The sequence below is a fragment of the Lontra canadensis genome, unplaced genomic scaffold (assembly GCF_010015895.1).
Source record: "Lontra canadensis isolate GAN:19392208 unplaced genomic scaffold, GSC_riverotter_1.0 scaffold51, whole genome shotgun sequence".
Taxonomy (NCBI): Eukaryota; Metazoa; Chordata; class Mammalia; order Carnivora; family Mustelidae; genus Lontra; species Lontra canadensis.
Genome location: NW_022631045.1, coordinates 5,937,619 through 5,954,245, shown reverse-complemented (window position 1 = coordinate 5,954,245; position 16,627 = coordinate 5,937,619). Strand labels below are relative to the sequence as shown.

The window sequence follows — 16,627 nt, the reverse complement described above, 5'->3', positions numbered from 1 at the left end:
ACATATAATGTATTATTTGTTTCAGGGGTATAGGTGTGTCCCAAAGCCACTCTTATCATGCAGTCTGTGTCCCTAATTTTCAGCAAGTTGGCCAAACAGAAATTCATTTTGTTATATTAGGCCTAAAGCATTCTGGCTACTGAAGTCCCTTCTTACATGTTATCATACTTTAGTAAACGTAAGAAACACCTGGGATGCCATTCTTCTGATTCTGATTCACTGGGTCTAGGATAGGACGCAAGAACTTACATTTCCTTAAGCATTTTCAGTGAATGGGGTATATGAATTGCATTTTTGATAAATAGTGCTCTACATCTAGAGATTACCTGTGAACAAGGTATCAATTATTATATGTCTTAGGCTTATCTGAAATCATTTTTTCTTCAACAGCATGTTGGAATATTGGAACACAAATCAGCTCAGTCTCAAGAGAGGGTCATGGCAAGAAGAAAGTATGAAGCATGGGTTGGTTGTCTGAGAAAACAGGCTCAGGCTAGGAGTCTGGGCAGGGAGCCCTGAGTGGGTGATCAGAAGCCAGCATAGGTGTGCTCAGTGCATGTGGCAGGCAGCAGGGCGAAGATTGAAGTTGGATTGGTGTGTATGGGGGCTCATCTAAGAATAAGTGTTATCCTTCCATTTTGCATCCTAGGCACCTTACTCACCTCACCCTAGTCCTGGCTTTGGCAGATAGCTTCAGAAACGGCTGCCGATGATCCCACCTTTGGGGTTCATGCCCTTGTGTAATCATTGACTCTTGTGTGTGGACTGAACCTAGTAACTTGGGTCTAATGAGTAGACTAGAGCAAAGGTGATGGGATGCCACTTCCAAGACTAGGTTATAAGAGACTGTGACTTCTAACTTATACCTCTCCCCATCCCGTCTCTCTCACTTTTTTTTTTTTTTTAACTCTGATGAAACAAGTTGCCATTTGTGACTTACTGAGGCTTATTGACATTTCTGCCTTACAGTGAGACCTATGTGGCAGGGACAGAGGATGACTCCAGACATCAGCTGGCAGATCCGTCCCCGGTTGAGGATACGACCTCACATACGACCACAGCCTCAGCCAACACCTTGATTGCAGTCTGCGGGAGACCCTGAACCCGAAGCTCCAGGTAAGCCTTGCCTAGATTCCTGACCACGGAAACTGTGAGATCATCAGTATGGTTGTCTTAAGTCACTGTTTTAGCGTAATGTTTTATGCAGCAATAAATAAGTAACATAGTGTGGAAAGATCGTGGTGGTGGTGGAGTATTGGTTGCTGAACCTGAAGAACAACGTGAACAAGGAAAAGTGAGAAGGTGCTGAGGACACACTGAGCCCAGTTCTGTGTGTTTTAGACAGTTTGGGCCAGGGATGGTGCTTCCGAAGGAGTTGCTTCTTTTTCTTCTTCCTTACCTCCTCCAACCCTTTGCTTCCCCAAGGAGGGGGGGAAACGCTGAGGAGTTGCTTTATCTGTATTAACTGTTAAACTTTGAAATTTCTTCTATTAAATGCCCAAGATTATTGCCATCACCACCTTCTTGCCTACGATAAACTCCTTCCCTGAAATTTGCCATGGTTCCAAGTAAGAAGGTGACTGTATTTAATAGTGATAATATCTTCAGCCAGCAGCCATAGCCACTAGAATATGAAAATTAAAATGTCTGACATTGCAAGGATGTGGAACAACTTGAACTTTGTATACATTGCTAGTGGGAATGCAAAGTGGGGTGTTTACTTAGGAAAACACCCTGACACTATCCTATAAAGTTAAACCTTAGTCTGTCATGTGACCTAGTAATTATACTCCTAGATAGCTATTCAAGAGAAACAAAAACTTCTGTGCGCACAGAGGCTTACATGAAAATATTTACAGCATTTTACTTGTAATAGTCCAAAACTAGAAATAATTCAATTGTTCATCAACTAGGGAATGGATAAGCAAAGCTGGTATTACAGATTGTCCTCTATTCGCCTTTGTTTTTCTCAGGTCATCTCAGGTGAATGCCTTTCTTCTAGAACCATAAATAGCCATATTCCTCATAGGCTTTGGGTGTAGGGCTCAAGAGGGAGGGCATTATCTTTCTGTTGGGAGAACCAACAAGTGGGACCTTCTACACTAACTTAGATTTGTCCTTTTCATGGGCCTCTGACATTCACTTGCCAATTAGCTCTTAGAAGCCTCTATTGGAAATAAGGTGCTTCTGAGATTTTTGATGCAGGAATGCAGCTCAGAATTTTAAGTGCCCTCCTTAATATTCTGCATCACTAGTTAAGGCTTACACAGCAAATATCCATGCCCATCAAAAAAAAAAAAAAATCTAAGGTAAAAGTGCATGCCTGGCATAATGTTTAGAGTTGTTGAATCACTGTGTTGTACACTTGAAACTAGTGTAATGTTGTGTGTCAACTAAACCTCAATTTTAAAAAGTGCATGTAAGAAGTTCATGGGAATAAAAGGGCCATTATGGAAGCAATGGAAGAACCAGTACAGGCCAGGTGAAATCTGCCACGAACTTCAGTCCCTCAGGAAGGCTACCCTATAGCTCCCTGTAGTTCCATTATTGTTTTTCTTCTTTTAAGCCTACCTAATGATTCTTAACTTAGAACTGAAAAGCTCCATAGAGTATATGAATCAGGACCAGGACATACAGAGGTCAAGAAACTTTATTCTTTATGAATGATTACAGAGAAAAGATAAACATCATCATTAATGAGGTTTGTTTTTTTTTTTTCTTTATCTTGTAATGGTATAGCATCTTCCTTCCAGATCAATGTCCGCACATCCCTTGTCAAGCAAGTCTGTAATTCCATCTCAGGCAACTCCTTTTAGGGGCATGAAAGAGTCATTGGCTGATTTAAATGAAGGAAGGAGGCTGAACATTTAGACTAAAGATAAAGAAAAGGCATTTTAAAAATTTTGACTTTTTGTGAACACTGGTAGCAGTGACTGACATTCCACACACACAAAATCACTAGTGATGAAAATAACTATTAAATATAACTAATACCACACTATACCATTATATGTTGTTTTGAATCATTATCTCATTTTTTTTTTTTTTTTACTTATATGTCTCGTCTTCTGTGCTTGCTTAAAACCAAGGAGGCCATGGCAAGGGTAGAGTTGAGACCCATTCATTAAGGGCTATTTCTTGTTCTGCTCAGAGTATATCTTTAGTTACCAGGGGAAGATGTGTGCCTGAATTCTCTCACCTGGGTTAAGGTCAACTATAGCCCTGTAGAATGAACCCAGCTGTGGCAAGTTGATGAAGTCCAAGTTTTAAGAAGACACAAAGGGATGGAGTCAGGCAAGAACCAGAAGATTTGGGGCCAAGTTAAATGCTATTGCTTGATGGGAAAGAAGAGAGGAAGGAGTACATGGAAATGCACAGGCCAGTTGCTGCTGCGATGACAGGACTCTGGAAACCCTGCCTACTTAGTATTAACTTGGTGTTGGTTTGTGTATTTTCAAAATCTGCAGTGGGTGGCTTCCATAGTTACCCAGTGTCTGGGGACCTGGCCGCCTCTGATGACTTTTGCATTTTCACTGTTCTTGAGATTTGTCTGAGAGGTTCTAATTCAAAGGAATTATTTGAATTTTATAATTTATAACTATATATATATTACATATATATATAATTTATATATAAATATAGTATTTATATATAATCTAAATATATTTCTATATAAATATAGTATTTATATATAATTTAAATATATGTATATATCTTATATATAAATTTATATAAAATTATATGAATATATAATATAAATAAATAATATAATCCAGAATAAATAAATATAAATAAGTGATAAAATTTATTATAATATAAAGTAAATTGTATAACTTATATATGTCATAAATTATATAATTTATATGATAAATAAAATATAAATAAATAAAAATATGAATAGATTTTAAATATATTTAAATATAATTTAAATATAGAATTTGTAATAGAATTTATAATTCAAATAATTCAAAGGAATTATTTCAAATTTACTTTGAAAGCTTCAAAAGTCATTTCACTCCACGGATTATGTGTGGAGTGGAAGGCGTGTTTACACTTAGTTCCATTGCTCTTAAACCCCCCAACATATTCTTGCTGGTAGAATTTATGGGAGTGGGAAAGAGATTATTTCTAGGTATAGGGTGTGTGTTAGAAGTTATTTTTTTTCATTCTCATACAAGGAATATGCACTTAGCACCCACTAGATTTGGGGGTACATGGGCAAATTACCTGTTTCAGAGCTTGTTCAGTGAAGTCTCAATTCCTGATGGATGCAGGCCCTGCCCTTTGAGCCCTGGGTCGAACCACAGACCCAGGTAGGGCTGGCAGCCACGTTCTTGTCATGGTTGAAGGCTTCTGGGGGATGGATCTTTGAGGAGCCACCTTAGCTGAGGCTCTCTTGGTTGAATCTCTAAGTACAGCGGCACAAGCCAAGGCTTCCTGTTGAGTAATATAGCCTAAGGGGAGAGAAATGAGAAGAAGTTCCAAGTCAACAGGCTTACAAAACAAATAAGCAAACAACCCTGCAAATATTTATGGATTCATAAAATTTTTTCTACTTTGCAGGGTAGTGACAGTTATGTTTAGCACACCCAGATTGTATGATCTTTGAGGATGGGCAGTAGACTTTTCTTTTTTTGCATTTTTCATTCAGTAAGTTAATAAATACCTAGTCATTGATTAACATGACAAATCACTCGGGGAGGTAGTTAGGCCTTGAGTAATCTGAGCCTGCATTGCATGTGTATCTTTGTTTTGAAAACTTTCTTCAAACCGGAAACAGAGGTATTCAATCTCCGTCAGGGTTTTTAAAGTGTAGCCTGCAGACCACCCACTACAGATTGATCAGGCTGAGACCACATTTAATAGTGCTTTTTAAAATTTCAGATTTCTGGCTCTACTCCAAAGACTTTCCTAATCAGACACTCAGAGTTTGGCCTGTAATCTGCATGTTGATAACGTAGGCAGGTAGATTTTATGTGCACTAAATACTGACGATCCTGGCTGTGGTTTCACTGGCCTCTATGCAGTTTTACTCTACCAACAAAGCTAGTAGGTGATGCTTCTGCAGGAATTCAGGCCATCCTGGGGAGCAGGCTGCATCCTGGCTCTGCCCTTTACTAGTCGCATGATCCTGGTCAAACGATTTCTTATCCATGCCTCAATTTTCTCTTCTGTAAAATGTTCATTATAAAGGCACCTACCATATAGAGGTGTCTTGAGTTTGAGGTAAGGCAATATATGCAAAGTGCTTAGAACTGTGCTAAGCACAAAGGGAGGCCTAATAACAGGAATCTGTCGTTACTGCTCATGTTCCTCAGTCATTGGCAAAAACCATGTCTTCCTTTGGTGCGAAGGCAGGAACAGCAATGTAAGGTAGATGTGTTAATGTGAAGTGAGCTGCTTATAAAAAGAAAGCTCTGCCGGGGTCAGAAGAGTGTAATAGAGGCCAGCTGGAGACTGAAAACATTTCCTGGAAGAAAAGGGACTTAACAAAAATCACACCTCTGAAGGTTGTCTCTTAAAGTCTGTAACGGTCTTTTGCAACCATTATTTCATTTGTACTTTGTAAAATCCCACGAGGTTACTAGAAGAGAGATGTCAGAGCATGGGGGTGAAAACGTATGCTCTTTGCTGGCAGTGGCCCTGACATTGGGTCTGGGAAAATGAGATGTTGAGTGTAGAGCTCCCGGCACAATATCTGGAATGTGGTAAATGCTTAATAAGTGTAACTGTTATTGTCATGAGTAAAGCAAGCCTCTGAATTTGCATATCCAGCAAGGGGCTGAGCTGTGGTTTGAGCCTAGACCATCTGCCTAAGCCCATTGCCATTTCTACTAGATCGAGTTCCTGTAAATCTCAGACAGTTGTTGACATTTTACGGCAATCTGTACTCTGATTTCGTGAAACCCTCTTAATTTACCCATAAAACCTTGTTTTCTATTGTCAGGGATAATCATTTTTAAACATGGCCTGCCAACCATGTTATAAAATAGCGCGCTGGCAGAGGCCATCCTACTTGAATTATTTATTGGGAAACGTGACTTCCGGCTGTAGCACACGAGGCCCTCCCAAGGGTGTCTGGTTTAGGTCGGGTAGTTAAAACTCACCAAGCAGCTGCTGGTGCTGAAGGCTGTGAATATAACGGTTCCGCAGGGCCTCCCACTGGGGCCTGGAATTGTAAATCCTCATGATGCTGTGAAGGTAGCGTTGCTGCCCTTGGGTCAGGTCCTATCAAAGCAGAACAGGTGATTTTGATGAGTTAGTGGAGGTCTATAGGGTGAAGAGTGTGATGGATTCAAAGCTGAAAGTAAGATATATATATATATATATATATATATACACACACACACACATATATGTTTAACAATTTTATATATATATACATTTAACAACCGGAAAACAACAATTGGGTCATGTCTCACCCTAATTTACTTAACAACTTCCGTTGGTCTGTGTGTTAGTGAAACTGGGTAAATAAAGATTCTAGGCAAGTAGGTCAAAGATTTGGGCTAAAAGGGATCAAAGAATTTCCAACATTTTATACTTTTATTCCTCTATAATGATCCTTGTTGAGGAAGGTAGGCTGTGAGAATCTGCACATTGGCCTGACATAGGCCAGGCCAGTGAATGGGGACAAGAGAACTTTCTATCAAGAGTTGTCAGTAGGCAGGGGAGATGGCTGGATGAGCAGTTGGGTAACGTGATAAAGGTTCAACATTGTTATTTTAAAAGTGCTACAAAAACAGAAAAGGAAAACAAAGTCTCCTGCAGCAGTCAAGGAAGACTTTGTCAATGAGGTGACCAAAACATCTGAGTCTTAAGAGTGACAAGGAACTAGAATACTGGTTCTCGAAGGGCATCGGCCTCACCTGGAAACATGTTACAAATGCAAATTCTTAGGCCCCATCCTAGATCTATAGAATCCTAAACTCTGGGGAGTGGGGCCCAGCGCTCTGGGTTTTAACAAACTCTCTAGGTGATTCTGATACAAAGACAACAAAATTTGAAAACCACTGTGATAGAAGAAAAAGAAAGGCTAATTAATGGGAGAAGGGAGAACATAGTATGATTTTCACATGGGGCACAAAATGTCTGGATATATTAGGAACTAGACTTTTTTTTTTTTTTTTTTTTTCCTACTTCAAGCAGAATATAGGGTCTGAGTTGGGGAAGGCTGTAGAGGCAGGCAGGGGAAGATCATGGAAGCCTTACAGGCAATGTTTAGATGCAAATTTTAAAAATTATAATTAAAAAAGAGTTAAAAGATTACCTTTAATGTGAGGAACCACTGAAGGTCTTTATTTAAGTCAGTGGTTCTCAACTGGAGTGATTTTGACCACTAAGAACATTTGGCAATGTGGGAAGACATTTTCAGTTGTCATAAATGCTGAAATGGAAGATGGATGCTACTGGCAGTCGACAGAGACCAGGAGCTCAGCTGAACATCCCACAGTGCGCTTGACAACCTCCCAGTCCCTCACAACAAAGAATTATCCAGCCTGAAATGCCATACTTGAAGGTGAGAAGATCTGAGTTTTAGAAAGATCACTCTGGCCCACCATGGTGAATGAGCTTATGGGAAGACAGGCCATTGGTAGGGAGAGCATTTAGAAGGCTGCCATGCAGTGCAAAGGAGGAACAAGAAGGACTTGGACCACAATTACTGTTACCTACCTAATCTGTTATCAGTGCTTATAATGATACTGGCCTCAGTATCTAGAAAAACCAAGGTGAAATAAGTTCACCCTAGGCCAAAAAATTCAAAACAGTGATAGAAGTTTCAAAAGTAGTTGATAACCATTGTAATGGAAACTAAATTTAAGTTAATTATATATAACAGTAAAGTGGCTTTTATCTGTTAGAAATTTTGGGTGGAGTTGAAACCTGTGAGTCAGATTTTTTTCTTTTTTTTGATGTCTAGAGACCTTAAGCTTGGTATCAAAAATATATCCAGAGTGAAAGTAGGAAAGCCAAATACTTCACGATTTGAGGCATCATTTGAACTTTACAGTTTCTGAATTAGAAGTTTCAAAAGAAAATCTTTGAAGAAGATAATTGATTCTTAATTAAGCCTTTTCAAATGATGGAGAACAATATAATATGAAAATAGCAAGTCAGTTTCAAAAGCAAAGCTCCAAAGGGCAATGAGAGTTTCCATTATATAAGATAAAATCTTAAAAGTTATGGTTTTATTTTACAGAGAAAAAAAGCAGTCTATGGCTTTTCCTTAGCAGAGATCTAAACTTCTTAAATCATAGTCCTAATATTCTTACCCCGTTGTTTATCCTTCCTTGAGGGGATAGAAGAGAACTGAAATTTTTGCAAAAAGTATTAATGAGAATGACTTTAAATAACTATGACTGAAAGGAGCTACCATAGCTCTCTAGCAGGGAACCACACTGTGGTCAATACTGAGCTTCAGCAATGAAGATGAGACCATCTACAGAGCTCCTGAAATGGGATGGGTATAGGACCGGACCATCCAATTGCTCATTCATTCACCATGCCTGCCATCAACATGCCCTGTGTTGGGCCCGATGTTACCTAAAGCTGGATAAACAGAGACAGGAGAAAAAGACCTCAAGCCTTGAGGTCTTTTTGAGGGAGAGACACACAAGTTCCCTCCATTAGCCAATGACCCACTATACCTTCATTAAGGAAGCATTGTGGGTGTACGCAGTGGAAGGGACCCGAATGCAAGGAATCCGTGGAACATTCCAAAGTTTTTGTTGTCTTTTCTGTTTTTCTCCCATTCTTTATCCTATACCTCCAAGGAACAATAAAGCATAGCATGAAATTTCATGTTGTTCATCCTGTTTTGGGAATGGACCTAAGTAAATAAGTAAGCAAGCAAGTAAAGTAAGTAAGCAAGTAAATAAATAAATACATAAATAAATGTTATTTATGTCAAGGGATAAAAAGTTTTCTCACATGTTTCTAAGTAATTGGATCTCAGCAGACTGCTTGGTTCTGCAGTTTGCCCTATTCTCACCTCCTGTTGATGGAAAAAATAATTGAGAGTTCTTTGTCTTTCTGCTTTATCTTGGGTTTTGCAACAGGTGGACTATAGAACCACATCAGGTCACAAGTTATTTCTTGATCATTTTAAATAATAGTTATTACATTATCTGATTATAAAAGTAATATATGTCATTTTTGAAAATTTGGAAAAAATCTAAAAATTGGAGAAGAAAATATGATTATCCATAATCTAACTGTCCATAACTATTGGTGACATTTGATTGATTTCCTTTTACTCTTTATTTTTTCTGTGTACATTTTGTGTGATTTTCAAAAAGAGAGACCATACTCTATATGTTGTGCCCTTTCCCAACTCATGGAATATCCCTTAAAAAATATGATTTTTAGTGACAGTCTAGTATTCCTTTACATTATTCTCCATGTCTTGCACATTTCAATTTGTAATTTAGCAGCAGTGTACTATAAAAGAAGCTGTTAAATTTAGCTGTATTTCTTGCCACTTGCCTGAGAAAATGAAGGAGTCACAGCTGCTATGAGTAAGTCTTTTTTCCTTACTATATAGTGTAGGGTTTGGAATCTGAGATGTTTATAATAATATAAAACATAGTCAAATGATAGTGGATGTATTAGACTAGGGTTGCCAAGGAATAAAGTGAGAATTCCAAACGTTTTCCCCTCTGCTCACACCTTCGTCCTTGCCAAACCTACCCCATTGGGTTGTTTGATTAACTGAGATCATGGCTCTAGAAAGCTCTCACTTTATGTGTGAGCTCCTTCTCTCCCTCTCCTCTCCACTTATATGCTCACACACGTGCACACGCAAGAGCACCCACATGCACACACTGTAGACATATTTTAACATGGGAGGAATCTCTGCTTCTGAGATCACAAAGCAAAGGCTCAGATCTTCCAGAAGAGAAATTTATTAGGAAAACATCAGTCAACATCTCTTTGTGTCCTGTTTCCGTGATAAAACTTATAAATTAAACTATAAATATTTTATTTACCACAGCTTTCCCTCAATGTGCACTTCAGAAGCTATAGCAACGAAGATATACTCTTTTAATATTCTCTGTGATAGAAGCCAGCACTCTATCCTGTACTCAGATCATCTCAGTATCCCTCCTCCCATTTTCCAGATCTATAGAGCAGAGCATAAATATACTTCAAAGCTAGAAGGATTTCTTCTTTCCTCAAATAGCACAAGGAAGTGACTGACGATCTTTCTTGTGGCAACAACTCATGGGTGCTTTTCTTGGGCTATTGCTCAGGCAGTCCATCTTAACCTGCTTGAGTGGACTATACCTGGTAAAGTTTGATTAAAGTGCAAGGAGAATTCAAGGAGGACAAATCAACCAAATATCTTTTGTCTGAAACAAAAAGGAGAAATCTGCTTAAAGGACTTACCCTGTATTGTGATCTTCCTCTTTTTAAAAGCTGGTATTGGTGGTCAGTGTTGTTTCCTTGCAAGGTCTCTTTCTTCATGTGAAGGTGGCAGTAGGAACTCAGTCTGTTGATAAGCTGATATCCAAGCAACGTCATGTGGTGATACAAGGCACTGCAGGAATTTGGCTGCGTGCCTTTCCCTGCTTCTGGGCAACATGCAACTGCACAGTTTATCTTTTTTCTTCCAAATTTTGTGTCTCATCAAGTGCCAGCTTCTAAGTCTACCATATCGACATTATGTACAGATATGAGAAAAGAAAGTGCTTGGAGGCAGAGAGTCTGAATATTAAAGGTCAAGAAATCCACCAGGGCAATGGGCCATTACGCAAGTATTTCCCATATTTGAAGTCAGTACCATCCACCTGCATTGCTCAGAAAGGTGAAGGAACAGTTTCTAAATGTAGAGGTATGGGTGTGAATTTTACTGTAGTAACCTATGGAATTGTCCCATTGCTCAAGATAATAGTCCTTTCTTAAGTTTTGGAGGAGTAAGATATTCCCATTTTTTACTTTGGATTGAAGCTCTATCTGATGTTAATGAACCTGTGGCACAGGGATCTTGCCCACACTGATGTAATCAGCATAAACCTCACATTTTAAGCTGACTCATGAAAGCAATGTTACCCCTTCCTCTGGGCTAGCTTTATTACCACAGACTTCCTTTTTTCCATGAAAATCCTCCTTCTGAATGCCAGATTATCTGTAAAAATGAAGACTTCTTAGGGAAAATGGAGGACGAAATACCAAAAGAAAACCACAAATTCAAAATTCTTAGGCCTTTAAAGGGAAGAAAAAACCAGGGCGATGAGAGTGATGAATTGTGTAGCTTAGGGAAGGAAGAAGGGACTTACCAGACACAGGAAGTTTGCTTTTCTTTTATTCAATAATTTAAATACAGACCTTCTGGGGAATAAACATGGCAGAAACAAGAGTCTATAAAAGCCTGTGAATACCACAAATCTCTCACTGGATCTGAGAGTTTGGCGAGTCTCTACTGAGAGATAAAGAACAGTTGCAGCAGGGCTGACGTCATCAATTGAGTCTTCCTTGAATGTTTTCCCAGCATATGATGAAATGGCTTCCAGGGCACACCACATCTGCTGACTGTTACACACACGGGCTGATTCATAGCAGCGGGCATCAGTCCCTGCATATCCAGGAAAATAGACCCAGATTCTAGTGTTTGACGAAGAGGGAATTTAATGGAAGAAATCTGTAATGAAAGTATTGGAGTGAGCCAGAAGAGCAAAACAAGAAAGGTCAACTTGCGCAAAGATTGGCAATTACCCTCAACCACTGTCAGACCTGGAGCTGGAGGAGACAGGGAAAACAATTTTACCCAGAGGGGCACCTGGGTGGCTCAGTGGGTTAAGCCTCTGCCTTCAGTTCAGGTCATGATCTCAGGGTCCTGGAATCGAGCTCTGCATCGAGCTCTCTGCTCAGTGGGGAGCCTGCTTCCCCCTCTCTCTCTCTGCCTGCTTCTCTGACTACTTGTGATCTCTCTTTCTCTGTCAAATAAATAAATATAATCTTCAAAAAAACAAACAAAACAAAACAAACAAACAAAAAACAATTTTACCCAGAGTCCATAATTGGACTACTGTCGTTGCGGCTACTTCTGTTAGAACACAGCCTGAGTAGCACCTTCTGGACCTGACACACATCCAGTGCCCCAGCTTCTAGGTTCTGTCCCAAATGCCAATTTACAGTTGCTGTCACCACCATCACTGTCCCCACTGCTGCTGTCCTTGATGTCATTGCTGATGCTACCACTACCACAGATGCAAGCAGAAACTGTAAAAGTGACTTCTCCCCGCCCCCCCAACTCTCCATCTTCTGTCTCCCATTGGATGCTGGTTGGTGAGGGATTCTGCAAAATGTATTTTGTAGTCTTTCCACTACTTTGGTAAAGAGAAGGGTATAGAAGGGCAAGTACAAAGCTGAGAGATATTGAACACTATCTGAACATGTGGCAGTACCATCAGCAACAATCTAAGAGATACCTCTTGTCTCTTTGATGCCACGTGGGAGGCTGAAGTACTTAGTATACAGTCAATGTTTGCCTATTACCACTAAAGTTTAGGGTTTTTAAAGAAAAGAAAACAGGATAATTAACTAGGTCTGTAGATAGTGTCAAGGAGTTTTTGGTCAATAACTTAGCATTTAAGAATGATGAAACCATGTATATTGTCAATTTTGATCAAAGAAATTATTTTTCCAAAGACTAACTCGACTTTCAAAAGGAATTAAAACTGACTACAAAAAAAAAAAAAAAGGAATAGAAACAACCAAAAGTACTAAAGGAGTATAATATTGACTATTGGTAGAAAAGATACATGCTATTTCACAGCTGAAACATTGGTACGGTAGTGGGACACAATGATTAACACAGAGGTGTGGCTATATAACAATGCTTGAAAATTGGGTAATAACACGTTTTCATAGCACAGCAGGGTATATGTGATCTCATGGGCATTACCAAATGAGGACAAGGGACCCATGACAGGGATCCAAGATGAGGTTAAACCCTAATTCAAAGAATCCAGTCAGCTAGACCAAGAGGCAGAGCATAATTATATTGTACCGAGATAAGTACTTCCCTGGAAAACCATGAGCCCCAAAGGAAAGGAAATTACCTGCTCATATCTTTCTACTCTTGCTCCTTCCCCAGGATTTTCTTGAGCTGCAGATCTCTCCATGGAGATGGCTCTGCTAGGCACAGATATCCTCCCTATGCTATCCCGAGCCCTCAGAGGGCCTCAGAGCACCATAATGAAATGAAGGAACTGTCCCTTCCTCACTCTGAGCTGCTGTTTATCACCTGGACTTTTGGATGTCTCCACTCAAAGAATCTCACACAGACTTTGTTAGGTTCTCTTTCTCATAGGACTGCCTGGTCCATTGGGTTCAGTCTTGTTTGGTGAGGGTTGGGGTGGGTGTCAGTTATTCCTCTACTCTCTTGCTTTATTTCTCTGATCTCTTCACATAAAACCCCCACTTCTCCAAGACCACAAACGCAAGCTCTCACACATACCAACACCTTAGGAGTCACTGGTCTCAAAACAAGAAAACATGAGTCCCAATTTGGACTCTAAGAGCCACTTTCAGTGAGTAAAAACTACTTTGAATGCTTAAATGCAGTGATTAGTAGGAAAGCAAAATCTGGATATGGTCATCTCTATGCTAAGGACCTTGGGAAAATAGATTCGAGAAGTACTGAAAAAAGTCTAAAATGGAATATAACTCAAGAACAAAATTGTCTATGGATTTAATTTTGATTCTATAATCCCAAGTAAATGCTGTGGAAGAAAGAGGTATAATGTCAAAAGGAAATAGAATAGGTTCACTAGGAGTTTGTAGACAGTTCTAGATTCAAGACCATGATTTTTTTTTTAATTGTAAGAAGTTATAAGGAAGTCTTTCTCATTAGGACGAGCAATGGTCCTTTAAAAACAGATTTTTACGGCATAGTTATTAAGCAGTAGAGCCAGGACTCAAACCCATGGTTACCTGAGGTCTGTGGTTTCTGCCCTTGGCCTTTGGAAATAAAAGAGAATTTGAGCAATATACACATTGCTATAATAAGAAACTATCCCTCCTGTCAAGCTGTTACCTACAGACAAAACTCATGCATCTTGATTCTTTCTCTCCTTGGGTGTGTTCTTTTCCCATCTACGGTATTGCTTTGTTGAGTAAGAGGAGGCTTCAGTTTCACAGAAACTTGTGGTCATAACTTTAGAGCAGGATAGTCATTATTATCAAGTCATCGACCTTCTTGTAAGTCTCCAGGGAAGGCTTCACACAAATAGGTATCCAGCAGGCCAGTCCCATCAGTCCTCAAATCTGCCCAGGCATTTCTGCAGTCACAGTGGAGATGGGTGTAAAACTCAGCTCCTTGCCCACAAACACATTTTCCATGTGTATTCTAGTTTTCTAAAAAGTGGATTGAATAAAAACGCCATCTATCCCTCGACAGTAGATTGGCAAAGCAACTGTATAAACGTTTAAAAGATCAGTCCTGACAGCTATGTTTTCAGACAATGTCATTTCCCTTTTTTGGTGGTTGTTGTTAATAGAGACCTCTGGGACTTCTAGATATTGAGACCTGGTATTTCTACATCTGACAAGGTGCCTTGAGTAGTCCTCATGGACAGATACATGCAATATAAAACTTGGTAAAAACTTATGCTAAAGTGTGCTAATTAATGAGTCCATGACAATCTGGATAGGTTTTGGTGGCATGCTCTGATCTATTCCACAGTTTTACCAGCTAATTAAGTTTTCAGATGATGAAGATCTAGTTTCCAGAGGACAGAGATGTAGATGGGATGGAAAATAGAGCAGATGGCAAATGGAAAAAAGATCTCACAACAAGCTAAAGTGATGGACTGCATCTAATAGGATGAAATGTAGTAATAATAAAGCAATATTCTGTATCAGGGTTTTATTTTGAGCCAGACAAATGCAGAAAGAAAATGTGATGCTTAGTAGCAGTTCAGGCATAGGGAAAGAAAATGCAGCATGAGTCAATGAGGCTGCCAGAGGGATTTGTGAGTGTGTAGGCTGCATCAACAGAAGTATTATTTCTAAAACAAGGGAGGGGCTGGGACTGCCATGATGTGCTTTGTGCTACAGTGTGTTGTTTGTACACAAAGGATATAGGAAAACTGGGCTATGTGGTGAAAATAGAGGTGCTTTGTCATAGGATGAACTGATATGTGCCTAAGAGCCATTGAATCTGGGAAAGACCCATGGCAGAAGGGAGTGGGATGGGTGAAACAGTGCTTCACAAAATATTTGAGGAGCTCATACATTTGAGATTAGACTTACTCTGTATATTCCCAAAGAGAAGAAATTAAGATCCATAAGTAGAAGCCACCAGGATACAAAATTCTGATGAAAGGAACCACCTCAGGAAAGAATGCGCTCCCCATCCCAGATGTCTTAAAAACAGACTGTCTTGATGAGCATGCAGGAAAGGGCATTTACACCTGATATTGGGTCACTTGCACTATAATTCTCTAATTCCAAAGGCTGTATATGAGCCAGAATGTCCCATCTCCCCAGCCCCGACATCGTGCTATCCTGCCTTTTCCTGATATTGTCCGTCCTCCATGAGCTTCAGCATTCTCTGCTTTGAAGTGACAACACTGGCCAGTGCTTCTGTAACTGTGGCTCACTACACACCTTTCTAGGCACCTTCGTTTCATTGACCCAGTTAGGCCTTGTAACAATACTATTAGCATGCACTATGATGAGCTCCATTTTGCGTACAAAGAGACAGAGGTGAAGAAGGGTTCCATAACCTTCCCATGTTTCCACAGCCAAGAAGTAGAAGAACGGTCACCTGAGCTCAGGCATCTCTCCGGCTCCCGGGCTTGAGCGGCAGCCCCCTAGCTCTGAAAAGAGGAATTTGTGGACAGGGTGTGTCTCACCTCTTCTTCCCTTTTGCATGGGAATCTCACTTATATATTTCTTAGGTCCAGATGTGCTAAGGAGACAGGGAGAGGCACGAGAGCCCTTGGGAGGTGGCCAAATCAAAGTTTCGAGAAGTAACTTTTGCTACACATGGGGCATTTGAACCTGGGGAGAAGGTGCATGCTGAAGGGAAAGGGAGGTTCTCTGAAAGGAATAAAGCTCTGTGCCCATCTGTGTGGTTATGGGGGGGAACACAGTTTCCTGGGGTACGTCCTAAATGCTTGGGTGTCTAGTGAGGAGCAATCGGGCAATGCTGACTGAATGAACCAGTGAAATCACAAATAATGACAATATGTGACATCTGGTCACAAACCAGAAATAATTCTGGGCGTTGTCAAATACATTAGCTTAGGTCATTGGCACTAGACTTCTTCAGTAGTTCTAGAGTTCAGTATCGACATGTATCACTTAGGATATATTCAGCGGCAGATAACAGAGATGCCAAACAAATCCTGGTTTAAACCAATAGAATTTACGCTTGTCACTTTACAAGAAATGTAGAAGATGGTTGATGGAATGGGTTTGTAATTCTGGGCCAGGGTCTGTGATTCTCTTCAGGCTTTCTCTGAATGGTCAGAAGCTGACTATTTCAATCAAAGTCAAGATGTGGTGCTGAGCAGAGGGTTCATCTTCATTTGCTTTTTTCTTATCACAGAGGAAAACTATTTTCCAGACACTTCCCACCCAATTTTATCTCATGTCTCATAAACAGAGGTGGCCC

The 16,627-nt window shown here is 39.9% G+C and overlaps 1 protein-coding gene across 3 annotated transcripts; it reads right to left on the bottom strand.

Annotated features, from left to right (window-relative positions):
• Window positions 1-4,254: 4,254 nt before the first annotated feature.
• On the bottom strand, window positions 4,255-10,513 carry FAM216B (family with sequence similarity 216 member B). Of its 3 annotated transcripts, none has more exons than XM_032873895.1 (4): window positions 10,390-10,513; window positions 8,649-8,767; window positions 6,108-6,228; window positions 4,255-4,454 (listed from the first exon to the last, which is right to left on the bottom strand). In XM_032873895.1, the coding sequence occupies exons 2-4, from the start codon at window positions 8,751-8,753 to the stop codon at window positions 4,255-4,257; spliced, it is 426 nt and encodes a 141-aa protein (XP_032729786.1). In that variant the 5' UTR covers window positions 8,754-8,767; window positions 10,390-10,513. The 3 variants fall into 3 exon arrangements, with proteins under 3 accessions (XP_032729786.1, XP_032729787.1, XP_032729785.1); XM_032873896.1 differs by having other exon boundaries at window positions 8,649-8,761; XM_032873894.1 differs by having other exon boundaries at window positions 8,649-8,830; window positions 10,390-10,512.
• Between the last annotated feature and the right edge of the window lie 6,114 nt (window positions 10,514-16,627).